General features: G+C 54.6%; 9 protein-coding genes across 9 annotated transcripts; 6 read left to right on the plus strand and 3 right to left on the minus strand.

Annotated features, from left to right (window-relative positions):
* Positions 1–2,047: 2,047 nt before the first annotated feature.
* On the plus strand, positions 2,048–3,678 carry DICSQDRAFT_148625 (uncharacterized protein; the record flags this gene model as incomplete). The annotated part of the gene is made up of 5 exons (XM_007367990.1): positions 2,048–2,160; positions 2,248–2,827; positions 2,932–3,158; positions 3,208–3,451; positions 3,508–3,678. The coding sequence occupies 5 exons, from the start codon at positions 2,048–2,050 to the stop codon at positions 3,676–3,678; spliced, it is 1,335 nt and encodes a 444-aa protein (XP_007368052.1).
* A 45-nt stretch (positions 3,679–3,723) lies between these two features.
* DICSQDRAFT_65466 (uncharacterized protein) lies at positions 3,724–4,384 on the plus strand (the record flags this gene model as incomplete). Its single annotated transcript, XM_007367991.1, has 2 exons — positions 3,724–3,828; positions 3,878–4,384. The coding sequence occupies 2 exons, from the start codon at positions 3,724–3,726 to the stop codon at positions 4,382–4,384; spliced, it is 612 nt and encodes a 203-aa protein (XP_007368053.1).
* Positions 4,385–4,581: 197 nt separating this feature from the next.
* Positions 4,582–5,589, plus strand: DICSQDRAFT_65321 (uncharacterized protein; the record flags this gene model as incomplete). The annotated part of the gene is made up of 2 exons (XM_007367992.1): positions 4,582–4,804; positions 4,928–5,589. Coding segments are annotated over 2 exons (885 nt in total), but the record flags the coding sequence as incomplete, so codon positions are not given.
* A 1,946-nt stretch (positions 5,590–7,535) lies between these two features.
* On the minus strand, positions 7,536–8,424 carry DICSQDRAFT_109089 (uncharacterized protein). Its single transcript, XM_007367993.1, has 2 exons — positions 8,340–8,424; positions 7,536–8,285 (listed from the first exon to the last, which is right to left on the minus strand). Exon 2 carries the CDS (start codon positions 8,268–8,270, stop codon positions 7,692–7,694), a length of 579 nt encoding a protein of 192 aa, XP_007368055.1. The 5' UTR covers positions 8,271–8,285; positions 8,340–8,424; the 3' UTR covers positions 7,536–7,691.
* A 1,515-nt stretch (positions 8,425–9,939) lies between these two features.
* DICSQDRAFT_109092 (uncharacterized protein) lies at positions 9,940–14,320 on the plus strand. Its single transcript, XM_007367994.1, has 20 exons — positions 9,940–10,489; positions 10,545–10,563; positions 10,620–10,826; positions 10,884–10,927; positions 10,988–11,000; positions 11,051–11,292; positions 11,363–11,485; positions 11,551–11,626; positions 11,682–11,754; positions 11,815–11,856; positions 11,914–11,931; positions 11,986–12,290; positions 12,358–12,632; positions 12,700–12,769; positions 12,828–12,914; positions 12,972–13,327; positions 13,377–13,554; positions 13,614–13,893; positions 13,954–13,999; positions 14,059–14,320. The coding sequence occupies exons 1-20, from the start codon at positions 9,976–9,978 to the stop codon at positions 14,112–14,114; spliced, it is 3,024 nt and encodes a 1,007-aa protein (XP_007368056.1). The 5' UTR covers positions 9,940–9,975; the 3' UTR covers positions 14,115–14,320.
* Positions 14,309–15,732, minus strand: DICSQDRAFT_162566 (uncharacterized protein; the record flags this gene model as incomplete). The annotated part of the gene is made up of 3 exons (XM_007367995.1): positions 14,309–14,521; positions 14,590–15,500; positions 15,557–15,732. 3 exons carry the CDS (start codon positions 15,730–15,732, stop codon positions 14,463–14,465), a joined length of 1,146 nt encoding a protein of 381 aa, XP_007368057.1. The 3' UTR covers positions 14,309–14,462.
* Positions 15,733–18,326: 2,594 nt separating this feature from the next.
* On the minus strand, positions 18,327–19,129 carry DICSQDRAFT_172261 (endoplasmic reticulum protein; the record flags this gene model as incomplete). The annotated part of the gene is made up of 5 exons (XM_007367996.1): positions 18,327–18,430; positions 18,488–18,578; positions 18,638–18,764; positions 18,820–18,951; positions 19,008–19,129. 5 exons carry the CDS (start codon positions 19,127–19,129, stop codon positions 18,327–18,329), a joined length of 576 nt encoding a protein of 191 aa, XP_007368058.1.
* Positions 19,130–19,632: 503 nt separating this feature from the next.
* On the plus strand, positions 19,633–22,522 carry DICSQDRAFT_109099 (cysteine proteinase; the record flags this gene model as incomplete). Its single annotated transcript, XM_007367997.1, has 12 exons — positions 19,633–19,791; positions 19,856–19,891; positions 19,954–20,029; positions 20,088–20,116; positions 20,169–20,272; positions 20,332–20,513; positions 20,574–20,700; positions 20,753–20,873; positions 20,924–21,079; positions 21,145–21,568; positions 21,743–22,277; positions 22,341–22,522. 11 exons carry the CDS (start codon positions 19,633–19,635, stop codon positions 21,991–21,993), a joined length of 1,665 nt encoding a protein of 554 aa, XP_007368059.1. The 3' UTR covers positions 21,994–22,277; positions 22,341–22,522.
* Positions 22,523–23,266: 744 nt separating this feature from the next.
* Positions 23,267–24,564, plus strand: DICSQDRAFT_109102 (glycoside hydrolase; the record flags this gene model as incomplete). The annotated part of the gene is made up of 4 exons (XM_007367998.1): positions 23,267–23,457; positions 23,509–23,978; positions 24,039–24,268; positions 24,330–24,564. The coding sequence occupies 4 exons, from the start codon at positions 23,267–23,269 to the stop codon at positions 24,384–24,386; spliced, it is 948 nt and encodes a 315-aa protein (XP_007368060.1). The 3' UTR covers positions 24,387–24,564.
* Between the last annotated feature and the right edge of the window lie 405 nt (positions 24,565–24,969).

Consider the following 24,969-nt stretch of genomic DNA (forward strand, 5'->3'; position numbering starts at 1 on the left):
TCGGCACGAAGGCACAAGACCGACGAAAGCTAGTCTTCACGCAACCAGCGACAGACTAGTCCCAATGACCAAGTTATACATTAGCAATCGGAGGGAGATACAACGCTATGGTCACTCACCTAGTCCCAATGACCAAGAGGTCGAGATGGGGACTAGGGGGCGCCTAAGGGGGTCCTTATATACTCAAGGGGCTGCTTAGCAACCAAAGACAAAGCGCGAGAGCGAGGCAGTGAAGATGACAAAGGAAGAACAAAGGGCGAGAGAGAAAAGGCAAGAGCATGGTGATCACGGGAACGGAGCATGTGGCAGTGGGAACGTATCTACAGTGTCCAAACTGGGATGGGCTAAGAAAGGAAATGGTCCGAAAATGGAAGGTGGGCGTCACGGGGAGGGGAATGAGCAGCAAAAAGGGGCGTCTGTCCAGCGTCCGTGACACTGTCCTAGAAACGGGACCCTGGGTAGCAGTGGCCTTCTTGGCTTGGGACTTGAACGTCTTGTACCAGTGAGGTCTGCCTGGCATAGTAAGAAGTTTTGAGTGATAGTAAGAGGTTGGAGCGCGTGGTGAGCGATCATTGAGATAGTGTAGGGAGCGAGGGATTGGAGTCGACAATCGGGAGTTTTTGAAGTGAACAGTCGAGGGCAGGACTCATAGGCTGGAGCACAGTTGAAGCCGCTTCGAACTCAAAGACTTGTCATTCATGACAGAGCTGAATAATATTTTGGAGTGAGCTCTTGTTAAGTAAGCTCCGAGTGGGATGAGAATCATGTGAGAATCATGAAGTGCCCAAGAGGGACGATGTGATGCCCTGGATCGGCACACATCGCGGTCAGGTGACCGTTGAGCAACAGGAGGCACTGCCACTTACGTGTTTCGCTGTGTCATTGACCCATGTCTCCTGCGTCTAACAACCACTTTGGCTATCTCCTCTCCTATTTTGCCTCTGATCTCTCCATGTCCGGTCTTCTCGGGCTTTTCATTCACACACCGGAAGCTATGACTGCCACAACCTCATTCCAGCTGGTGGTGCCGCCCTGGGCTACTCGGCGCGCTTCGGAGATCGGGGTCAGGGAGGATCACTATTGACGTTTTCCCTACCTGTGCACGTCAAAGACCCATCGCAGCCAGGATCCTTCGAGCCCAAAACTTGATGCGCAATTACTCAAGTACAGGCAGGAAAGCGGAAGGAGAACAGTACCAACGCACTCAGCAAGATACTTTGCAAACAGCCGCATCGTGATTGTAAGTGCCGTTTACTATTTCTTGTGCTGACTCATAAGATGTTGAGAATCCTGCAGTACATCCTTCCTACTCCCCTCACAATGCCCTTGAAAGGTACCTCTACTCCGCGTCCGTTACGCAAGCTGTATGCCTGCATTGCAAGTGGATGCAAGTTCGAATCTGACAACAAGATCAGCTTTGGGCGACATCGTAACGCATGTCCTCATGCCCTCACCTCAATCACGGAGGCAGTTCTCGGAAAGCGCAAGATCAGTGGCCAGTATACAGGTCTTGTTAAGAGGGCACACCTGGAAGCCCGCACCCGAGTGAGCCTCTACTTTCCCCCTGAGATTGAAGGATGCTTGAAGGACTCACCAGCACATATAGATACTGCCCGAGCCATCTCCCCTTCCTCCCGCACCACAAAGTCCCCCTGCACTCTCTACTCGGTCAGGCCGACGTGTCCGCATTCCGAAGACCTGGAATGACTTCGTTCCCTCATCGCGCAGCGGACTCCCATCTCAGTATGCGGGCCATCTGGCCGAGTGCGCGCCCTCACCTCCCTTAACTGACACCCCACAACTGCGTGACACCTCTCTCCCCATTCTCCCTTCAGGGCCTGTCTGGAATACGGAGCCTGACAGCTTCGGCATATATCGCAAATACGCCCACCGTCCGCAGCGCGATCCGGAGGTGTCCATCACACTCGAAAGTGTCTGCGACGCACCTGGCCTCAACAAACCTGCGGCACAGGACGCTCCAAAATATGCGAGCATTGCATGGGTTGATCGCTCAGCCCCCCAGTCGTCAACTTCTACCGACAACCAGATGGATTATGGCCCGTTTGCGAATGCATCCCAGTTCCGGGTTGTCGACCATTTCTACGGGCGTTCAGACACCCACTCTCTAGATGCCCTCGATGATCTCATCTCGGTCATACAGTCCCCCGGATTCTCAGCTGCAGATCTTGTGGACTTTTCTGCGAACAGGGCTGAACACGCCCTAGATGTATGGACGAGCGACTCAAGGCCGTTTTCCGCTCAGGACGGCTGGCATCAGACATCTGTGGCGATCCCGCTCCCGCGCACCTATGCCAAGTACAAGTCAGAGGCGGGAGCTCCGAAGTTCACTGTCCCTGGAGTCGTTCATCGCCATCTTCTTGCTCTCGTCAAACTTGCAGTCCAAGATCAGAACTCGTACCTCAAAGATGTTCATCATTGGCACGCGCACCGGAAGTTTTGGATCCCGCCATCATCGCTCCCGTCATCACTTCCGTCACCCGGACCTGGACCCAGCTCATCAACATACAACTCTACTGCCTCGCAAACGACTAACCCTTCCCCAATTCGCGTCTATACCGACTGCTACAATTCGAACACTATGCTGGACATGGAGGCAGAAATCCGCCAGAGACCGCGCGTGCCTGGAGATGCTCTCGACATGGAGTACGTTGTCCTCCAGCTACTCCTATGGTCCGATGCCACGCAACTCTCCAGCTTTGGTTCTGCCGCTCTGTGGCCCATTTATCTGTACTTCGGAAACCTTTCAAAGTACTTCCGTGGTCGCCCAACCGAGTTCATGGCACATCATCTGGCTTATATCCCTGGGGTAAGTCTTCCTCTCCTTCACGATGTAGCGCACGGCTCGAACTAGAGCCCATCAAGTTGGCTCCTGCTGCTGTATGAATATCTTTATACTGACTTCGGCTCTAGCTCCCAGATGTCCTAAAATACTTCTACATGGCCACCTACGGCAAGTCACCCAGTGCCGACGAGCTCAAGTTCTGCAAGCGGGAGCTTTTCCAGCAAATCTGGCTCCTCCTCCTAGATGAAGACTTCATGCAAGCGTTTGAACACGGTATCGTGCTGACATGTGGCGATGGGGTACTGCGGCGACTTTTTCCGCGGTTCTTCACGTACTCAGCAGATTATCCTGAGAAGTAAGTAGAAAGCCCGTGTTGTCATGCACATATACTGACAAGCCTTCAGAGTGCTTATTGCGGCACTACGGCCGCTCGCGCGATGTCTTTGCCCTCGCTGCCTCACCCCGAAGGACAAAGTTTCCGAGGCTGGCACCAAATCCGATGACCGCCGCTGCACACATACACGCCAAGACACCACATCACTTCGAGAAGACATTCATTGGGCACGGAAGAATCTTTTCAAGGGTTATTCTATTGCAGGGAAACGTGTCAAATCATGGCTGGATGCGGAGTCTTTGACGCCCATTCAGGTACGTGCTCTTGATCAAGTCTAATCATACCAGACTGAGTGTTCGGTAATTGACAGAGCGCATTCTCGGTACGATTTGCGGGCCATGGCGTAAACTTCTATGATATGCTTGCTCCTGACTTGATGCACGAGTTTGAGCTCGGCGTCTGGAAAGGAATCTTTACTCACCTAATGCGAATGCTTGCGGAGAAGGGTGGCGGCGCTGTTGAAGAATTCAATAGTCGGTAAGACATGTTCAGTCAGGCATCCAGCTGTGTCTAATATTGATATAGAATGCGACGTATGCCGACATTTGGGCGTGACCGCATTCGGCGATTCTCGCATGACGTTGCCTCCCGCAAGCGTCTTGCAGCCCGTGATTATGAAGCCTTCTTGATTGTTAGTAATCTCCTGTCATTTAATTTGCTTGTCTGATGCTTGTGCTTAGACAATGATGCCTGCTTTGGAAGGTCTCCTTGACCTCCCAGATGACCAGACAGTTGCGGACCTTCTATTTGAACTCGCCAATTGGCATGCTCTAGCCAAACTCCGACTACACACCACTATCACAATCAATATCTTCCGCGCAGCAACAAAGCACATGTATGATGTGATTCGGACATTCGCTAACAAGATATGCCTCCGGTACCAGACAAAGGAGCTCTCATCAGAAGCCACAGCACGAGTGCGACGGGCGAAAGCCACGAACGTACACACCCTAACTTCCAGCACCCGCAGGCCTATCGCATTTACGGTCCATCACACCTACAAGTTTCATAGCTTAGGCGACTACCCCAACCACATTGAACGGTCTGGATCAGCGGACAACTACAATACACAAGTTGTGAGTACCATTACTGTTGTCTCGCTGGCTAGCAACTGTATGGGGCTTCATGGACAGCGCTGCATCTGTGGCCATGCCACAGCTAACGTCCACCTGGACGAGTGCTCATGAGGGGATCAGGGAAGGACAGACGGAAGTTGTGAGAGTGTACAACGGACGTCTGGACTGAGACATTGAGCGAGTTCAAACGAGACACATCGAGTTCGTTCAGGACTGCTGAGACAATCTTCACGGTCTCGCGCACCAGGAGGCGTGTCATCAGAACATATTCATGGTGTCATTGACGATAGCTGATACACATATAACAGGGTGAGCTTGAACATCGGCATGTGAAGCGGTTCTATGCTCGAACAAACAGGGTTGCTTACAAGCTGCAAATTGCCCGAAAAGAGCGGAATCGGTCCCTTCTGGCCTCAATCCGGGCAAAGGACTCATTTCGGCCCCTCTCTGCACTCAAGGAGGACCGAAAACGTGCCAAGATCGCATCTGCTGAGGCGAACGCACGTTCCGTTCACTCGCACTCTAGAACACGTCCTGACGCACCTGTCTCATCTCCCCATCTGAACATCACGACATCGAGAGGTCTCAACGGGATGGCTTTCATCTATGGACTTGGTTGGAGGATCACGAGGCTGACGTTGCAACCAAGGTAAGACAATATCTTGAGTACCATTTATTACAGCTTACATGTCCACCTGCAGAACTTCATCACACTTCTCCGCGACCATTTGGTCATGCGATTTATTGGGCCAGACGCAGAGCCGGAGGATGGGTTTACCGAGAAACATACTAACGGGATACAGATATGCAATGACCGCTTATACCGCCACAAGACAATCCGCATCAACCATACAACGTACGACATGCGTCGCGAGCAAGACAACATCAATCCGCGCACTCACGCAGATATCATGCTTCTTTCATCCGACTCCGATGTCCACCCCTTTTGGTACGCACGTGTCCTCGACATTTACCATGCCAATGTACGCTACACTGGACCAGGATCTACACACGCAATGCAGGAATGGCAGCGCATCGACTTTGTTTGGGTGCGCTGGTTTGAGCACGACCTTTCGTACCAGGCCGGTTTTCAGCACCGCCGTCTCCCCCGTTTGCAGTTCATGGATGCAGACGATCCTAACAACATACCATTTAGCTTTGTAAATCCTGACGACATTATACAGGCCGCATACCTTATTCCCGCATTCGAACATGGTGGAACAACACATCTCCTTGGGACCTCAAAACTGGCGCGCCGACTCAAGGACGATGGTGATGACTGTGATTACTGGTGCTACTTCTATGTCTTCATGTAGGTATATGCTAAAACATGTTCGATTCGGACTGACACGCTCTGCTTGCAGGTGGGCCAACCGTGACATCTACATGCGTCACCTTGGTGGTGGCATCGGGCATCGGGGCACAGGCGTGAGTGTTGAAGACTCGCAAAGACATGCCGTTCGCCTCTCTCGACGTGGGCGCGCTCACAAGCAGCAAACCGGCGCGCGAACCGGAAACGAAGCCCGGCCTCTCGCTCAAGAAAGTAGTGATGAGTCGGATGTCGTCTCGTATGCGAGCGCCTCCGATCCTGAGCCGGACGAGGATACAACTGCCGATTTCAATGACAACTCTCACTCCGCAGTAGACGTGGATATGGGCTCAGATGATAGGGAGGGCACAAGGTACGAGTATAGTAGTTTCGTCAAAGAAGGCGACAATGCTTCAAGTGCAGAGTCTGCCGGCCATGACAGTGAGTGGGAGTGGGAGGCAGCAGAGGACACGGATGCAGAGGCAGACGATGGTGATGGGGACGAGGGTAATGGCAGCGAGAGTGATTCTAGTGTCTCAGATTCAGACGAGGAGTTTGATAATGGCCCGGTAGACACCATATATGCTGCCGAGGGCTTTGCCCCTCTCTAGAACCTGCACATGCTATCTTGAATCTCTTTCAATAGATGATATGAATCAGCAGGGCAACAATGATGTCTATCTACTATTGTCAGGAGTGGGAACAATCAACTTAGAACAATGCGCCAGGTTCGATCACGGTAAGCGCCGACTTACCATATACAGACAGCCAGTAGACAGATTTCTGTGCAGCCTCCTGAGGCAAGGGAAGTTTGGGGAAGGGTTTGGAAGCTATAAAGAGAAAAAGAGAGCTGTGTTGTATAGTAACATGAAGGAACCTAGATTGGCACCCTCCTTGTGAGGCCCATACATTGACTTGCAACGTACACTACATGGGCGTCTCGATTTCGATGCGCCATACGACAAGTAGATAAGGCGGAGGTTCAAAAAGACATCCATAACAGGCAGGGAAGGCGCTTAGATGGGCAACCCATTGCGCCCACTCATTGTCGGGATTCATCTGGGCTGCTGCTCACCTGCCAGATTCCGTCAGGCGAGATGCGAGTTGGCCGGACTCAGGGGGCGCTCACGGTTTCCGGTAAGGGTAGGCCGGCTTCGAGCGCCGTGGCCGTGGCTGACCATGGTTTGCTTGATTTGCTGATGCCAACGCGCCTGTGTTCTCAATTGCCGCCCGCTCTTCCACACCAGGACTGCGAAGAGGAAGGGTTCTCATGACAACGCAGTGAGGGTTGTGACTGGAGAAATGCTGAGGCCAGGTTCTCAGATTGAATTGTAGGACGTTGAGGGTGTATCTGTCGAATGCCTCGATCCCCTGCCCGCCAGCCGGCCTTGGCGAACGGGCTGTCCTACTATGTAGCAACAAAAGCTTGTAAAGACAGCAATCGGGGAAACAGTGAGCGCTTCTGTCATTCGACTCCGCCTGAGCCTCCCGACGATCAAGAGGGGGCCCGAGTGCACATGTTCTCTTGATTCTACCAGAATCGCGGCTCGGGATTCTCCTTCCCAACTATGTCTGTTATCGTTCCCTCGAACGAGTACATGGCACATTGAGGACGGATGCTAGCCGGGCCCATGCGCACAGTCATCTTCCCGCCTCTAGTTTGCTGAACACACATAAATTCCGGATAAAACTGAAGCAGAATCGCGAAATAGGATGTCTTCGCCAGGATCGCCCACAGGGCCCTACCTATGCACTCTCTCTACCGGAGCAAGGTACGCAAGCCGGTCGCATACACATACAAGTACAAATACAGACATTTCGACAATCTGGCTGCAAGCTCAGTGCGGACGAGGCCCGTCATGTTTGGTGTTTGCGTGCTTGACTGAGAGTCTAATTCTGGTGTCGTTAACTGCGAATGAAGCAAAATATATAACACAGAGTTACATAGATGCTGAGCCGGCCATGTAAATAGAACTACGTGGAACCGATACCGGTCTGTGTGCAAACCGTTCATGAGCTCTATATTCCATCTTTCAGACGATATCCAGTGAGGGTCATCGATTCACTTCCATAGACTCGTGCCGCGTAGTCACTACTCACTCATGATCCTCAGGCAGCTTCTATCCCTTTTGTTGACAGGGCGGAATCCGTCGCAGTCTGCCCCAACACGATCGTCTCCTCGATCTGCTGCTTCGTCATCTTCTCCAACAGCCCTTCCAACCGGGCATAGTCCTCCTCCAGATGTTCCAGCTGCGCTCTCAGCAGCACGTTCTCCGCGCGGAGCTCCGGTTCGAGCGCCGCCCGTCGCCTGATCTCGTCGTCCATCCGTCCATCTCGCTCCGTCAGCACATGGATCTGCTTCTTCCAGCGTTCGACTTCCCGCTCAAGCAGACGGATGCGCTCCTCGTACGTCGCTTTGATCATGGCGACACCGTCGTGGGTTTGCGTCTCTGCGAGCGCCGCACGCTCAGCGAGCTCGTTGTTCTCCTTGGTGACCTCTGACGCGTGCGAGGACGCTTTGGAGTAGAGGTCGCGGAAGAGGTCGCGATCTTTCTCGGCTTCTGCCCTGCGTCTCTGTAGCTCTTCGTTCGTCGCGCGGAGCTGCGCAAGGGTCTGCTCCCACTGTTCTGGGGTGGTAGGAGGTCGGGCGGATACCGCCGCCGCCCCAGACGTCGGTACTGATGACATCACAGGAGCAATACACTATCGCAACTCTTCATTCACAAGTATCTTCAAATAATTGCAAACATTTCTCACCTGGATGGTTCGGGTTCTTATGAGATGACGTTATTCAAAAGTGTAGGCTGCGACGGCGAAGGACAAGTAGGATGTAACTGTGTCCGGAGCCTTTAACGAAACAAAATGCACCTACGGTTCCATGGACAGTGACATCGCCAAGTATCAGCATATTTCGCGTCTATATCTTGTCTTAACAGGACTTACTGAGCGGACGTGTCCCGAATGACACTGCGAGGGAGAAGCACGTATGGAGGCGCCCGTGATGGTGTTTGCGCGGACGTTGAATACAGCCGTCAGGCGTCTACTATAATGCTTCTTTGCGTCTTTGATCCTTGCGATGTCGCAAGGAGGCCTCAACAGCAATGTCCCTTCATCCACCACGCTTCTGGTGGCCGTGGTCCGCCCGGGCCGCCGCCGGAATACATGCAGGAAGTAGCTCCAGGTGACCAGGAACCCGATCGTGCATAGGACACTCCGGAATGTATGTACAGTCGACACCCTCTTAACCCATAGCCCTCGGGACAGGCCCAAATATATGGGTTTTGAGGGGTTATGGGCTACCGGAACTTTAGCGCCTTCTAAGCGCCCTGATAAGTCCCAGTTAGCGAGCGCTGAACAGGCGTCTACTGACCCTTCGAGGGAGCGCTATGGGATTTCGAACACACTAAGCTACCCACAATGTGGTTGAAGCATGGATGGATGCTGGGAGGACACAAGGAAGCATGTATCAAGTACTTTGTGGGTTATTGATGAGCGAAATCTCAATGTGACCACTATTACCGTATGGGTTTTGAGCCCTAGAAGGCTATGGGTTATGGGGTACTGGGGACCTATGGGTTATGGGGTCGAATTCCCCCTATCCCGACTTGGGAAAGCCAAAATCCTATGGGTTTTTAGAGTTTATGGGTTACCAGGGGTATGGGTTAGGAGGGTGTCGACTGTAGAGTATACGCGAGCCTGAGCGCGCGGCGCGGATGACAATTCGGTGCGAGAGGCATGCAGAGAACCACACGCCTTCAGTGCGCCAGAAGTCTCAGAGAGACATGTATGCGCGTTGTAGCCCAAAATTCGGCTGCGAAAATGCGTATGATTTCTTGGCGTCGCATCCATCAATTGTATGGTCGTTACTTTGGCGCCCTCGCTGGTTCACTGTATGTCTACTAATGCAAGGGCGAGTATTTGTAGAGTATGCCTGCTTCGACTCTTTTACGTGGTCGACATCCTGACTACTTACCCCACATAGCACCGATTAAATAGGCTGAAGAGTTCGGGTACCCGCCGAACTTCCCCATCAAATCAGCTGATTACCCCTGTCCACGACTCATTACGCCTCCTTGCACTTCTCCATCAATTCGCACTACATAAAGTCACGGAAGTCAAATGACTTCCGAGCTCGACAAGCCGGCCTCCGCAGTCTGAGCCCGCCAGGGACACACAGCCGCCTCCCGCCCGAATGTCCGGGCCTGACCTCTTCTGCCCTGGCACGCGCCTCCCCGACAATCTACCGCTGCGACGCCTTTCGCCAAGCAGGATCATAATTTGTTATGCCTTCGATCTCCAGAGGCGTTGCTGAATAAATACTGTGCTCTCGACGCGTCAACCCGACTTCCCTTGCAGTCGAGTTCTACCGTCCCGTACTCTTCGGTCTCCAAGTATGGCTCGTCTTCTGCATTGGAGCCACGCGTACAAGCTCGGGCTGGTGCTACTCGCCGCTGCTGGTGGCGTCCTCGCAATTGGCCAAGACGCGTGTGTCGCGTTCGAGTCCAAATCCTCGACGTTCCCGATCGTCAGCAAGCACGAGGCGGCCCCAATCCTTCTCTCAGCGGACGAATGGGGCGGCGTGCAACGCGCTGCTGCTGATTTTGCGTCAGATATTCACGAAGTGACGGGCGTGAAGCCGACGTTGAAGAACGTCACTGCAACGGTGTCATCCTTCGCGTCTGCGGGCTCGAAGGCTGTCATTGTCGGGACGCTGGGCAAGTCGACCCTCATCGACACCGTCGTCAGCAACACGAAGCTGGACGTGTCGAGCATCCAGGAGAAGTGGGAGGCGTTCTTGACCAGGGAGGTCACGAACCCTCTTCCGGGCATCAGCAGCGCGTACGTGATCGTCGGTGCTGACAAGCGCGGGACGATCTACGGTTTGTATGAGCACTCAGAACAATTTGGTACGTATTCTGCATGTTATGCGAGGAGACATTATTGACTAATCAACCATATCAGGTGTCTCACCGTGGAAGTGGTATGGACCATTTTCTTTTCGCTCTCCTTGCATGCTTCATCTGAAGGCTCTCTTAGGTGGGCAGATGTCCCAACCACGAAGCACAGCGAGCTTTATGTGCCATCCTCGGGCTGCTCTCATGGCACGCCGACCGTGACGTATCGCGGGATCTTCCTCAACGACGAGCAACCCGCGCTGCAGAACTGGGCCATGGAGAAGTTTACGAATGGTACTGGAGCTGCCCTTACTGGCTCTCCGTTCAACCACTACTTCTACACAAACCTGTGGGTCCTGTCTGTCGCCATCTTGTCCTTCCACTAACGCTCAATCATAAACCCCAGGTTCGAGCTGATTCTACGCCTCAAGGCGAACTCACTCTGGCCTGGTATGTCACGGAGTTACCGTCCCTGATACAATGAATGCTGACCACTCGGGAACTGCACAGCGCAATGGTCTAGGTAATACCACGTTCCTACGTTGGCGCTTTGATCTGACGCCGCGTTCCCAGTGCTTTCGGCGTCGACGACACGCAGAACCAACCACTCGCGGACTGGTACGGCATCGTGATGGGCACCAGCCACGAGGAGCCGTTCATGCGATCCGTTCCGGTTGAATGGGGCCTTTTTGGCAACGGTTCCTGGGACTACGCGGGTAACACGCAGAACGTCTACAACTTCTGGAAGGGAGGCATTGAGCGCGCGAAGAACTACGAAAACGTCATCACGATTGGCATGCGTGGCGCAGGCGACGGTGAGTATGGCATGCCAGTGCTGGATTTGGACCGTCTGTTGGGCGACTTTCTGATGCGTATTCACGGCAGTGCCCCTTTCCGAGGACCAGAATATTGAACTTATGGAGAAGATTGTCTCCGATCAACGCTCGCTCCTCGGGGACGTATTCAATACGACCGATGTCACCAAAATCCCCCAGGTCTGGACTCTCTGTGAGACGATCGTCTGGTGTCTCCGTGTTGTGAGCTAAACTGAGAATATGGGTGTGCCCCTCCAGACAAGGAAGTACAAGGTTACTACGACGATGGCATGCGTGTTCCGGACGATGTTATCCTCATGTGGACAGATGACAAGTAGGTCTTTCCTGCCTTGATTTACGCGACAAGAAGTATCTGACGGTCATCCCAGCTGGGGTAACGTTCGCCGCTATCCTCTTGTCGGCGAGCGCGGTCGTTCTGGAGGATCAGGTGTCTACTATCATGTAAGCTCTCCGCTGTTCGCGTTCTAGTGCAACTCTTAGAAGACCATCTCTTTCTTGCAGGTGGACTACGTAGGAGATCCTCGTGACTACAAGTGGATCACCGTAAGTGCGTCGGATCCTACTCATGTAGAAACTCACCCATTTTTTTCTGCTCTACAGTCCAGTCAGATCGAGAAGGTAGAGCGTATCCTCTCATGCTCTCTCACGCTGAACCTCACCTCCCCTTCGTAGACTTTTGACCAGCTGTCCACCGTAGTTGCGCGGAATGCTACCAGTCTCTGGATCCTCAATGTCGGCGATCTGAAACCGTACGAGCTGCACACTGAATTTTTCCTCACCTACGGCTACGACGCATCTAAGTGGACGCCGTCTAACCTCAACACTTTCGTCACCCGTTGGGCACAACGCGAGTTCGACCTATCCGCTTCCGATGCTGTTGCAGTTGCAAGTATCATCGGGACCGTTACGCGGCACAACGCGAGGAGGAAACCAGAGCTCTGGAACTCGACTACCTACAGCTTGACGAACTATCGCGAGTGCGTTCTTTCTTACTGGTGATCAAAGTGCCCAGATCGCGAGCTGATCCTTTGCACCTTCTGGCAGAGCAGAAAAAGTGCTCGCGTCCCTCAAAGCTGCGGCTGCCACATCCACGCGCATCTATAACTCGCTTTCGTCATCCACAAAGCCAGCTTTCTTCCAGCTCGTGCAACATCCCGCACAGGCAACGTACACTCTTGCCAACTTGTGGATCTCAGCCGGGATAAACAACCTGCGCGCGTCCCAGGCGCGGATCAGCGCCAACGACTACTCGGAGCAGGTTGAGGAGCTGTTCAACGAGGACTACGCTCTTGAGGTGAACTACCATATTATCCTAGATGGTTAGTTTTGAAAGGGATAGCTCCGCCCAACATACGGAACAACGCCGCTTACTTCGGGCTTTGCTAGGCAAGTGGGACCACATGATGGATCAGACGCACGTAATGTACTACTACTGGCAGCAGCCTATGGCGAATACGTATGTCGCATTTCTGACTTGGCCTTGACGATATGAACGCTGATTTTGTTTTGCCTAGGATGCCTCCGATCACAAAGGTGCAGGCCAAGAAGCAGGCTCTTGCTGGTGCGATGAGGATTGCGATCGAAGGCAGCTCCGGTGCTTGGTGAGCGTGATCGTGTCGACTGTCCTCAAACCCTTAACCTGACATCCCACTGACCAGGCCTGGAGACAATGTGAACAACTGCGCGTTGGGCTACAACTGCGGCAACCCTTCGCTAACGATCGATCCGTACCTTCCCGTTGGCAACCGCTACGTCGATGTCGGCGCCGGTGGCCCGAGTACGTTCACGTTCACCGCTAAGGCAAACGAGACGTGGGTCAAGCTCTCGTCTGCGGGAGGCACTATCTCGCCAAGCAATCCAGAGCAAAGGCTGTTCCTGAGCGTTGACTGGACCAGGGTGACGGGAGTGCAGTCCGCTGTAGTCACCATTACGGCAAAGGTCCCTAACCAGCCATCGTTATCCGTCCCGGTCACTCTCACCGCAAACCATACTCTCGTCCCGGAGGGGTTCCAGGGTAAGTCCGTTTGGCATGTGGTCACGATACGAACCCACGGTTATCCCAGGTTTTGTCGAGGGTGACGGTACGGTCACCATTGAGGCTGCCCATGCTGCTCGGAACACGTCCGTTCAAAGTATCGCTTGGACTGAGATCCCTGGTCTCGGACGCACCGAGTCGGGTATCACCCCCTGGCCTCGTGGCGGAAACGAGCTCAACTTCACCGCGGGCAGCGGCCCCAGCATGTGAGCCCTTGCGGTTGCTGTCTTTCACAGCTCATTCTGATTTGGGACCCGCTATGCAGCGAGTATGACTTCTACCTCTTCAACACCCTCAAGGGCCAAGGCAATGTCACGATCACAACGTACATCTCCCCGGCGCTGAACGGCCTCGGCGACGAGCGGCCGCTCGGGTTCGCGCTGCAAGTTGACGATGGCGACCCCAAGACCAATTATTTCGTTCCGGCAACTCCTGCTGGAAAATATGTTCCTACCCCATGGAACGGGCTTGATGGCTGGGTTGCAAACAGCATCATCACCGTGCAAGAAGCATTCGATGTGGAGCCTGGCAAGCATACTCTGAAGGTACACAGTTCCGGTCGACGTTAGCGTCCTTTGAATAACGGACTTACGGTCGTCAATTAGCTCTGGATGATCGAGCCAACTGTTGTGGTACAGAAGATCGTGATCGGTACGTGTTAGACAGATCCTGGGGTGATGGATGCTGATTGGTGTTGTGTACGCGAACAGACACAGGAGGTGTCAAGGCTAGCTACCTCGGCCCCCCGGAAAGTATTCGTGTCTAAGCACCCTGCATAGCGAGAATGGTAGCTGCTTGATATGAAATGCTTTGCACGAAGCGGATTGGGTTACTGCTACGAAGCGTGGGGTGCAAGGCTTGGACAATTGTAGGCTCGACGTCCGGAGTTGCGGACCATCAATCACTTGTAGACTAGAGGACAGCAGCCTATATTAGTGATACGTCATAGTGGAATTCATTCAGATATTTACAAATGCATTGCAGAACGGTGAATAAATAAGCAAAGGTGGGCGGCGTAGCCAGCATCTATACCAAGAAACTCTTTGCACCAAAAATCTCTACGCGTCAAGAAACCCTATGCGTCTATGATACAGTCGCAGGAGCCATGCTCAGACTAGATCCAATAGATATAGACATCAGGAAACGAGCTTGTGTCCCGCTTGCGCGGAGTTCCTTTCGAATGGAGGGCGGAACGCCGCCAATCAATACTTCAGTTCTTATATGAAAAGTATACCGCTCACCTTCGTTTCTCCGAGCGCGGCGGATCGACGTATCGGGCTCCTGCTCCGATTCCCGCCAGATGGATCTGTACCATCCTGGGCGGCCTGTAGCGGGGTCGATGCCCCCGGTGAGAGCCCTGCCGTCCGGCGACTGGTGGGGGAGCAGAAATCCCAATCGACGATACAACTCCTCTGCGGCCGCATCTGCTACGTTGAGCTTCACCTGCTCCTTCACGCCTTCCGGCGGAGGGCCAGGGGGCACTACGGCCATAGCCCCTGCTCCCAGTCCCACGTAGTACCGGGTGATGGTGTGGACCAAGGCTTCTGCGACGCCGCGCTGGCGGTGCTCTGGAGGTACGTAGACGGTACGGATAGTGATGGTACGAGGCGAGACGCTCCCGAGCTCGGCGAACGCAGACATGATGCCGTCGGTGCGGCACACCCAGAAGAGGCCTGTGGGTAGCTCCCGCTGGAGCCTCGTAAGGGCTTCCGTGGGGATAATCTGCGTCGGCCAGGATTTTGTTGAAAAGAAATTCATGTAGAGTGGCATGAGCGACTCGAGGTCGGACATGGATGCGCGGGAGATTATGTGTTGCGGAGACATCAACGTTCGCGGGGGCAAGGGCGTCAGAGTGTTCCGGGTCGCGTATGTCACAAAGACTGTGGTGGGGTTCGGCTTGAGACGAATGCGTCGGCCACGGCCACGTTGAATGGCGACCCAAGCGGTCAGGAAGGCATTCACCGGCTCCTCGACTCCAAATACCCTGAAGGGACTAACAATCGAGGGGTCGGCGAACTGAAGGGTCGATATAGAGTTCGCAAGGAGAGTGACAGCAAGGGTAAGGGTTTCTGGGGTCAAGACGTCCTCGGCGCGGCGATGGACTGACAGAATCCATGGGAAGCCTTCTTTGATACCATACACGAGAGTCATCCTATTCTCACGGACAATAAGCTGGGTAACATATCCGACATCATCCTGTGCACTCACAAGAGTGTCTCCCGGTAGATGGCAAGGTAGAAAACCCGAGTAGGGTCCGTAGGAGCATCGAGATAGTCAGAGATGCTGAGCGCCCCGGAGTTCTTCATCATGTAGTCATCGGCTTGCTTAGTGACTTCCAAGAATGTCCTGACATCGTCGAAGCGAACAAAGCGGAGGTCGGACATGTTGGTCGTGTTTGACGTTCCCGGTGAATAGCTGGGTGGTACTTAGCCGTGACCGTGGCTCGAATGTGTAGTGTTGGATACACAACTGCATGGCTGCAACCCCTAGTTTAAGTACGTACGTCCGCGTCAGTGCTACGCGGACGCTGAACCGGCAATGGCGCATTACACACCTCAGCTGGAGATGACCTGAACCCTATTGCCTCCTCATCAGAGGCGGACCGACCGCGATCCTGACACTAGATTCGTGCGTTTCCAACCTCTGTACCGAATGCTGTATGCTAGGAACAATCAGTGGTGAGCTCAAGTGGTGACATGGAAGCCCCTGTATCACCAGCCTGAAGACATCTCAACATCGTTATGAGAGATGCGATATATTGCCTGACGGTGTGACTGCGTGCAGACCCCGCTAACTTAATTCACCGACATAATCATCCAAATGGTTGAAGTAGACTTACTACATGACGAGAGAAACACAAATCGGGCAACCAAATGGCAGCAAGAGATGAGCCCATGATTCAGGACGCCTGAGTAAGTGAGTAGGGTCGGTCCGCTGCATGTGTTACAACGGCGCGGATATCTGGCCGTTCGCCCCACCAGCGGACGAGCGCGCCCACATTGTTAATGGTGGTTGAGGAGTGTGCACAGCGCTTCTGACAAGAAGGTTCCCGAGATGGAGTCCGTGCTCGCGTGGCAAGTGTGGGCGTCGACGTGCTGCGGGAAACGACTAAGAAGGCAAGCCACAATACATGGGCTCGTGCGCTCGGCCCGGCTTTATGGACGTTTTCGGGCTCCTACACACATGATGACGGAGGAAGATTAGACATAGTACAGCCAGTGCCGGCGCGCAACTGCACGCACCTGACATGGCGAGCTTCGAGCTCAGCGGAGGATGCCTTGGCCCGATGTACTGACCGAGACGAAGTACGTCCAGAACGAGGGCTCGGACCGACAGACGCAGCAGTACGAGTGACAGTACAGAGTTTGTGTGTAGGCGTAAGAGATGTGTGGGCACTGCTTTCAAAGGCAAAAAGTGGAGCAAGCCGGGAGCGTCGTTTGCCGAGATGGCTGTGATGCCGGTGTCGCCCCTTCGTTACCACACTCTTCGGACAGCGCGATCAACGTCAAGCCGACTTTGGCCTCGCTCGCGTGCGCTTTGCTGTGCCGAGTGTGGTGTGTCCATCGTGTGCTGAAAGCACCGCTCAAGCTCGGACCGAGCTTGTGTACTGTCGACGAGCGCCGATGTCATGAAAGGTTGTGGTCCGTGGCATTCAAGTTCTATGTGGTTTGATTGGAGACACGGGAAGTTCTTTGGTCTTGTTCCTGAAATGTAGCACCGATGACTTTGGGAAGTTTTAGGAGTGTGTCCGTACGCCAGTTGTAAGACGCACGTATTGACCTTTCACGTACATGACGATAGCAGATTAGATGACCTGGTTTAAACGGTATGGCTCTTCAATGCGAAGGTCTAGATACTCACTAATTGGAAAACCCCTGCCATGAATGCGTGGGAGGGGGTTCCCGCGCATTATATCGATATAAATCAAATGGAACGGCATTCGTCTGGACCATCGGAGAATCGGACAGTACAGATCTGTACGGCGCCCAGCATACTCCATCCTTGCGAACTTGCACACTTGCTCATATACACGACAAACAAGAAATCATGGCCGAGCGTGCCCCACTGTGAAGTTAGTCTTTGTTGACGCCGTCAGCAAACGCACCGTGGTTCCCCGATGACTTTGCGAGATGACAGTCGCAAGATTTCTACTGATCTCACGACGGAGCCATTACGCCTACTTTCGTACAATGCATACTCGTAAACTGAATGAGGCCGTAACGTAGTTGTTGACCTGTAAGTGAGTACCGCGTGTCAGGAAGTTGCGCATGCTCAGTAGAGCATTAATGTGCGCCGATGGTGTGTCCCGATCTTCGGCGCCAGCGGCCCAGTCTCGCGAATGACTCCCCGACAAGCCTGCGTGCAAACATTGGCTTTTGGCCCAGAGAACGGCTTCCTGTCGCAAGCAGTAGACTGCATAGGATGAGCTGCCAGACACGTCTGCGAATTCTCTCGTTCGATCTCACCTTCGGTTCATGGTCTGTTTGACAAACTGTGCAGTCAGATCCCGAACGCCTTAGCGAAGAACACGCTCACTTACCCGCCCCCTCCGTTTCGAAGTCAGAGTGTGAAATTGTAGTCATGCAATCATGCGATCGCAGGCTTGCACAAGAGCGGCCAAACCATGGACCTGGTGTCGGTACCTGCTGCATCAGGGAGTGCAACTGACTCTTCGATTTACCGTATATGCAACGACGGTCGGAGCGATGACCGATGATGCCAGTGGCGGTGAAGCAAACATGAGACTGTTTGTTGTCTTCGTTTCCCGTGGTTCCACATTGCGGCAAGAGTGCGCGATTTGTGCATTAGCAAGAGAGTGTCTAGAGTACATAAGAAGGTTCATGACGATAGTCCGTCTATCAGCCGTCTGGATACCCAGAAACAGGTTGCGCCGCAGATGAGGCCAGGGGACGCCGCATGGGGATTCAGAGCGCCGCGCGAGAGATGGGTCGCAGGGGTACTCGTAAGTGGCCGTAACTCAATCCCTACGCTTGTCGGAGATGTTCCCCGTCTTGGCGTTGAACTCGGTGGCGAGGCGGTCGTACTCCTTCGCATTTTGTTCCGCCTGCTTCTTCACGATATCTGTGTGGCGCAGCACGTGAGTAAGGCGGCGTGTCTGAGATAGCGGGGTGAACCGACCGTAATCAGCTGCCTTCTTCTCAGCGGCCGCGAGCTTAGCCTTGAGTTCCTGAATCTGCTGGGTTTGGTCGCCACCGGTAGACTTGCCACTCTGATTGAAGATGGGTGAGTGGGATGAACATGCGTGTAGGCAACCGTAACGGTAGTTACCGTGCTCTGCTTCAACTTGGCATACTCCTCTTGAGTATGGATTAAATCGAGGAGGATGTAGAAAGTCCGCGTGAGGATAAGAGAGAGGAACAGGCAAAAGCCCGTGAGGTAGACATTCCGTTGCGCGCTACAGAAAGCGTTAGCTGCCTGCAGCTCAATCAACACAGTCGTATGCCGCATACTAGAACTTGCGCGCAGCGATGTTCGTCTCCGCGCGGACATCCGCCGTGCCTTGTTGCGACTTTGTGAGATCGGCCTCGGCAGTTATCCTCCACATCCTCTGTAGCGCATCCACAAACAGAATTGTGATGAATCTGGACAACGTAGGTGTGAGCTAGCGGGTCATACGGTTGAAACACTCGGGACGCACATGAATGCTATTTTCACACCATAGGCGAGCTTGGCAACAAGAGGACTCTCCGAGAGAAAGTGGAAGAGCCTCTTGCGAACTACATAGGGAAGAGGAGAGACTAGGAGGACAAAGGTGGCCATCTCGGACACGAGGAGGAGGAAGGTGAGGGTATAGCTGGTGTTCAATTTCGACAAAGAGCGACGTCATTTAGCTCGACCGCACCTCACACCAACGAACACAGCACGTACTACACAGTCATGTTGGATTGAGGCCCAGAGAACGAGGCAAATCAAGTGCTATCAAGACGGGAGGAGGTGGTCGTCTGAGAGGAAAAGGGTGTCGTATATGAAGGGGCGTGTGGGCGACGCGTGCACCACAGCGCCGCAGTCGGAGACGCGTACCAGACACGTCGCCCGTCATCGGCCTCGACGTCATCGCCTCGGCCCCGCCTCATCTGCCCTCGCCGGACCGGGCCCGGGTTCCCTGCTCGATCGGGCAAACCCCGGCCTGAGCCGCCGAGGAGATTTATCATCGAGATCTGCTCCTCGCGCATACGCGTACGTACGCGTAAGTCCAAGAGCCACAAGAGCCTCTTGTGTTTGCACCTTCTCACCTACACCTATACAACGACCTAAGTCCCATCATGGCTCCCATTTCTGTAAAAATCAAGCACGCTGGGAAGGTCCACGATGTGCAGCTCGATCCCGACCAGCCTGCCACCCTGTTCAAGGATGCGGTCTACCAATTAACGGGTGTGCCACCAGACCGCATGAAGGTCATGATCAAGGGTGGAATTCTCAAGGTGCGTTCACCACCTATCCTCCGTTGTTCTATTACCGAAAGCCTCTCTGTGTACTCGCGTATAGGACGACACCGATTGGCGCAAAGTGGCTCCGAAGGCCGTCAGTGTCGAGTTCTGACTGCCTCTTGTAGCTGCCAGACTAAAACATCGTGAAATGCACAGGGTCAGACATTTATGGTGATCGGTGCTGCAGGGGAGCTCCCAAAGCCCCCATCAACTCCAATCCAGTTCATGGAAGGTGCGTGTTCTCTGTTAAAAGTCATGAGGCTGTGGGAAACCAATACAAGACGATGCAGACATGGACGATACCTCCTTGGCACAAGCAGTGAGTTATTCGGCAAATACATGTTGCATTTTTCTCACTTTGGTTCCTTCAGCTGGCCTTACCCGTCGGACTCGTCAATCTGGGCAACACATGTTATATGAATGCGACACTCCAGGCCATGCGTGCCATTCCGGAGTTGCAAGCAGCTCTCCAACAGTGCGTATCCATCATCTCTACCCGACTTCTACAAACCTGCTCACGTTGTCCCACCATAGTTCTGCACCTACGGGCCTGCCCTTTGCGCTCCGCAATCTCTACTCGAACATGGCAAAGACCACCGACAGCGTCACACCGACCGCCTTCCTCGCCGCGCTCCGCCAAGCGTTTCCTCAGTTTGCGGAGCAGTCGCGAGCAACGGGTCTCAAGTTGCTGCAGGGCGGCGTATACGCTCAGCAAGGTTTGCTCTTCCATTCTCACGTACACAAGAGCTCTGACAATTGCTTAACATATGCCATAGATGCGGAAGAATGCTGGGTGCAGCTGACTAACTCGCTGAAGGACGTACAGGGCCTTCCCGGACCGTCTTCGGAGTCTGCAACGGGCAAGTTCGTAGAGCAGTACATGACTGGAGAGCTCCGACGGACGTAAGTCGTCCGTCGAGTCTAACCCACGGTGGTTTCTTAACATCTTGCCCAGACTAAAGCTAAAGGAATCCGAAGCTTCGGATGAGCCTGAGTCGGTTTCCTACGAGAAGGTGCTCAAGATCTCGTGCAACATCTCTAATGCCGTCAATTACATGCAGCAAGGCATCATGGAGGTACGTCCGTCCCAGGATGTCTACTTAACTCTATCTCCACACAAATGCAGGCCCTCGACGGCGAGATCGAGAAACAATCTCCCTCCCTCGGCCGGGAAGCGGTGTACACCTCGACGCAGCGCCTCTCGCGCCTCCCTACCTACCTCACCGTCCACATGGTACGCTTCGCATGGAAGCGCGACATCGGAAAGAAGGCGAAGATCATGGTACGCGCCGCCTTCGCTCCCTTCCGTCCCGCTCTGCCGCTCATCTCGGAACACGGATGCATTAGCGGAGAGTGAAGTTCCCGACCGAGTACGACGCGCTCGAGATCGCGACGCCCGAGCTCGCGGAGAAGCTGCTGCCCGCGAGCAGGAAGCTGAAGGTGTTCGAGAAGGAGCGCAGCGAGCGCCGCAAGGTCCGCAAGCGCACCAAGGTCGCGGTGCCCGCCAAGGATAAGGAGGGCGACGTCCAGATGGGCGACGCCGCAGCCTCTGCGGCTTCCTCTTCCGCGTCTGCTTCTGAGCCTGCTGCTGCTGCTGCTGCTCCCGCGGAAGGTAGCGCGGAGGGTGACAAGGGGAAGGCGGTCGCGGGCATTGAGCTTGAGGACGAGAGCGTGTACCGCGAGAAGGAGGGCAAGGAGCTGGAGGCGCTCATCCATCCGGACCTGAAGACGGACGTGGGGGCGAGCGTGACCGGGCAGTATGAGCTCGTTGGTAAGTGTCCTTCGTTCCTCTCATTTTAGATCAGAATCGCCGCTCTGGTGTGCCGTATCATCTTGTTTGATTGTCTGCTTGCGATCAGCTGGTGGTCGCTTAATCTTGATAGGCTGTCCCCTTGCTCTGCCGCCAGTTCGTTTTGCTGACCAGCTCATCTGTTTGCGCACGCAGCGATCGTGACGCACAAAGGCGCGGAGGCCGACGCCGGGCACTACATCGGGTTCGTCAAGAAGCGCGCACTGCACAGCAACCTCGGGACGACCCCGGCAGGACCTCAGCTCGACGAGGACGACGAAGACTGGTACAAGTTCGACGACGACAAGGTATCGATCTTCCCCGCTGAGAAGCTCGAGACGCTCTCCGGTGGCGGGCAGGACGCGTCGGCGTACGTGCTGCTCTACAAGGCCCGGCCTTTGGTATAGATGCCCTTGCGACAGAGTGAAGGGGCTAGAGTGGGCTCCTGGGGTCACGGGCCATGTTTGAGAAGGACGGGCGGGACGCCTCTCGATTTGAACTGATGACCTTGGATGGGTGAAACAGGATCGAGACCGGACTCGGCGGGTTGTACTGTATGTTGTTATGATCTTGCTGATGGAGATGGTGTACGTGCGTCAGCGTGCCGTGTCTGTTGCGAAGCGAATTCAGTTTGAAACCGAAGTTGCACGCCGGCGATTCGCCCACGACAATGTCGAAGTTGTTTGCTCAGGTGAGTTGTGCGATCATGTCTGAGTAGCAAGGGTGAGCTGACGTCGGCTTTCTCGTGTCCAAGTGTTCTGCTTGGCATGTCTTGCCGTACCGAGGATTCCTTTCGAGCGTCGAGTATCTGCCCGAACACCAACGCTGCATGGTCTGCCGCGACCTGTGCATTGCGTATGCCGTCGTCAAGCGCCACAACACTCTTGTTCTCCGATTGCTCCGGATACGGAGATGATCGGATGCGTGAGAAGTCAGGTGAATTTGATGCGCCCTTTGATGTGCTACTCATTGCGTCCCAAGCGAAGCCGTTGAACAGTCGTGCCATTGCCACTACTTTCACTTCTTCAAAGGCTATAGCAAAGTGAGAAGCAGTGCAAGATAGTCAATAGCAATCCATATGGAACACTTTCATGATGGGTGAGTGCACACTCAGAACGGTGTATCTCTGCGCGCGCAGGTCTCATGGGCGTTCGCCATCTACAATGCAATTCTGATCGGTCGTCGATGGTCGGCCGGTCGAGCGGACGACGCCCAATGCACCCTGATGTGAGATGGTACTGACCATGACGGTCACAACGGCGGTTCGGACGGCGCGTAGTGGGGTTTTGGATGGCAAATTCCTGCACCTCCGGTTGTTTCTCTCCAATAAGGATCCTGTTGCAGTGTCCGACGCAGGCCTGACGCACCGCCAGGGATGATGCCCGCTGTTGGAGGAGCGTGATGCCCATCATGGGCTAGCCTCACGGCCTCGCGCGCGGCCCGATGCTCTCAATTCTCGTCACTCTCGAACTGGCATGGCTCAATTACGGGCGGTGTATTTTCGTCGTGGTCATCGAGGAGTATATAACGATGGAGGGGCAGCAGCAAGGAGGTTCCTCACCCCGCTAGCGGTTTTTCGTTTTCCCCTTCCTCCTACTCCTTTTTTCTCCTCTCTCACGACTTTTCGTACTACTTCTCTATCCCTCTGGTCAGGGTTCTTTGTTCGATAACTCTTTGAAGATGTTCACTCCGTCGTTCTCTCGTCTTTTCACTCTTTGCTCGGCGCTGGCGTCCGTGGCTGTCGTTAGCGCTGCTCCCCACCAGCGCCGCGCGCAGGTCCCGACTGGTCCCAAGTTCGTCGTCTACACCGACTCCTTAGTCGGGCCTAGCGTCCTGCCGCCCCTCGAGCAGATCAAGGGCTTCAACGTCATGTGAGCCAGTCTCTATCCTTCTGTAACCACGTATTCACGCAGGCCCTGCAGTAACCTGTCTTTCCTGCTCTCTGACGGCCCCCACGACCAAGTCGCCGCCTGGGCCAACCTGGACGCAGGCACCCGCCAGCAGCTTCACCAGCAATACAACCAGGCCGGTGTCTCGCTCGTCGTGTCCGTTTTCGGCGAGACCGAGCTGCCGGTGACAAAAGGCCTCGACCCCACGCAGCTCGCAGGCCAGATGGCGCAGTTCGTCCTCAGCCACGACGTCGACGGTATCGACGTCGACTGGGAGGAGACAACGCTCGTCACCGACCCGACGAAGAGCGGCGTCGGTGAGGCGTGGCTTGCGACGTTCACCCAGACCCTCCGCCAGACCCTCCCGCAGGGCCAGTTCATCCTCTCGCACGCGCCGCTGGGCCCTTGGTTCCAGCCTGGCTTCTGCCCTGGCGGGTGCTACCTCACTGTCGACAAGACTGTGGGCAGCCTGATCGACTGGTACAACATCCAGTTCTACAACGGTGAGTTTGCGCGCAGCTCGTCTGGGAGAGATCTGTGCTGACGAGTGGATCGTGACGTAGATGACCCCAGCCCGGGCTACAACGACTGCAACTCGCTCATCACCTCCGCGGGTGGCTCTGCGCTCTTGGAGATCCCCAAGAACGGCCCCTCGCTGAACAAGCTCGTGATCGGCAAGCCGGGTACCGCCGCGGACGTCACCAACGGTGGGTTCATCGACCCTGCGACGCTTGCTACGTGCGTCCAGCAGGCCGTGCAGGCGGGCTGGAATGCCGGTGTCATGGCCTTCCAGGTACGCTGATGTTCAGACTGATCCTTGCTGGGCACGAACGCTAACATGGCGGCGCGAACAGTTCCCCCACGCCGACACCACCTGGATCACCACCGTCAAGGGCAGCTCCTTCCAGTGAGCGCTGCGCCGAGCAATTACGACGAGAGAACTCGATATTACGACACCCCCGCATTGAACGTCTTCATCACCACCAACAAATAGTAGTACGGATGCTCATGATGACGAGACACGAACATCACCATGTAACGAGTAGGGAAGTGTCCCGAGCAACGATGATAACTTCTAGCGGGTGTCCCCGAGAACTTCTCTGGTGTGATGTAGGCTAGCCGTTTGCTTCAGCGATGTCCAGATGTCGCAAGGTCAAGGTAATGTGTGGCTGCACTTCATTCAGTTGCGGTTTGTGAAGGCAGAGCCGCAGAGATTGGCTGACGCGGTGGCGACCGGGTATATCGGCCCGGCGATGACCGTGAAGAACAGGTTTAGACGCCTATATTTTGCTGTGACCGAAGTCCGGACCGAGGATGTGCTCAGTATGCTCTTGCTCTCTAGTGCACCGTAGTAAGTCACGTCACCTTGCTAGAATGGCTAAGCTCTGCAGCTGTCCTCAACGATCCACCTTGGAGCACCTCGCAAGTACTGAAGCTATATGCGATGGGATACCCACGAAGACACCGACCTTCAGTGGCATCTCGTCTGCGCCC

This window comes from Dichomitus squalens, assembly GCF_000275845.1.
Source record: "Dichomitus squalens LYAD-421 SS1 unplaced genomic scaffold DICSQscaffold_30, whole genome shotgun sequence".
In the NCBI taxonomy this organism is placed as follows: Eukaryota; Fungi; Basidiomycota; class Agaricomycetes; order Polyporales; family Polyporaceae; genus Dichomitus; species Dichomitus squalens.

Bases quoted from the DNA above. Each gene is read 5' to 3' on its own strand.
- DICSQDRAFT_109092 (XM_007367994.1), top strand. From the start codon at position 9,976: ATGGCTCGTCTTCTGCATTGGAGCCACGCGTACAAGCTCGGGCTGGTG. The intron at 13,555-13,613 runs GTGAGCCCTTGC...CCCGCTATGCAG, and splicing joins GCGGGCAGCGGCCCCAGCAT to CGAGTATGACTTCTACCTCT. The intron at 13,894-13,953 runs GTACACAGTTCC...GTCGTCAATTAG, and splicing joins CTGGCAAGCATACTCTGAAG to CTCTGGATGATCGAGCCAAC.
- DICSQDRAFT_109089 (XM_007367993.1), bottom strand. From the start codon at position 8,270: ATGTCATCAGTACCGACGTCTGGGGCGGCGGCGGTATCCGCCCGACCT.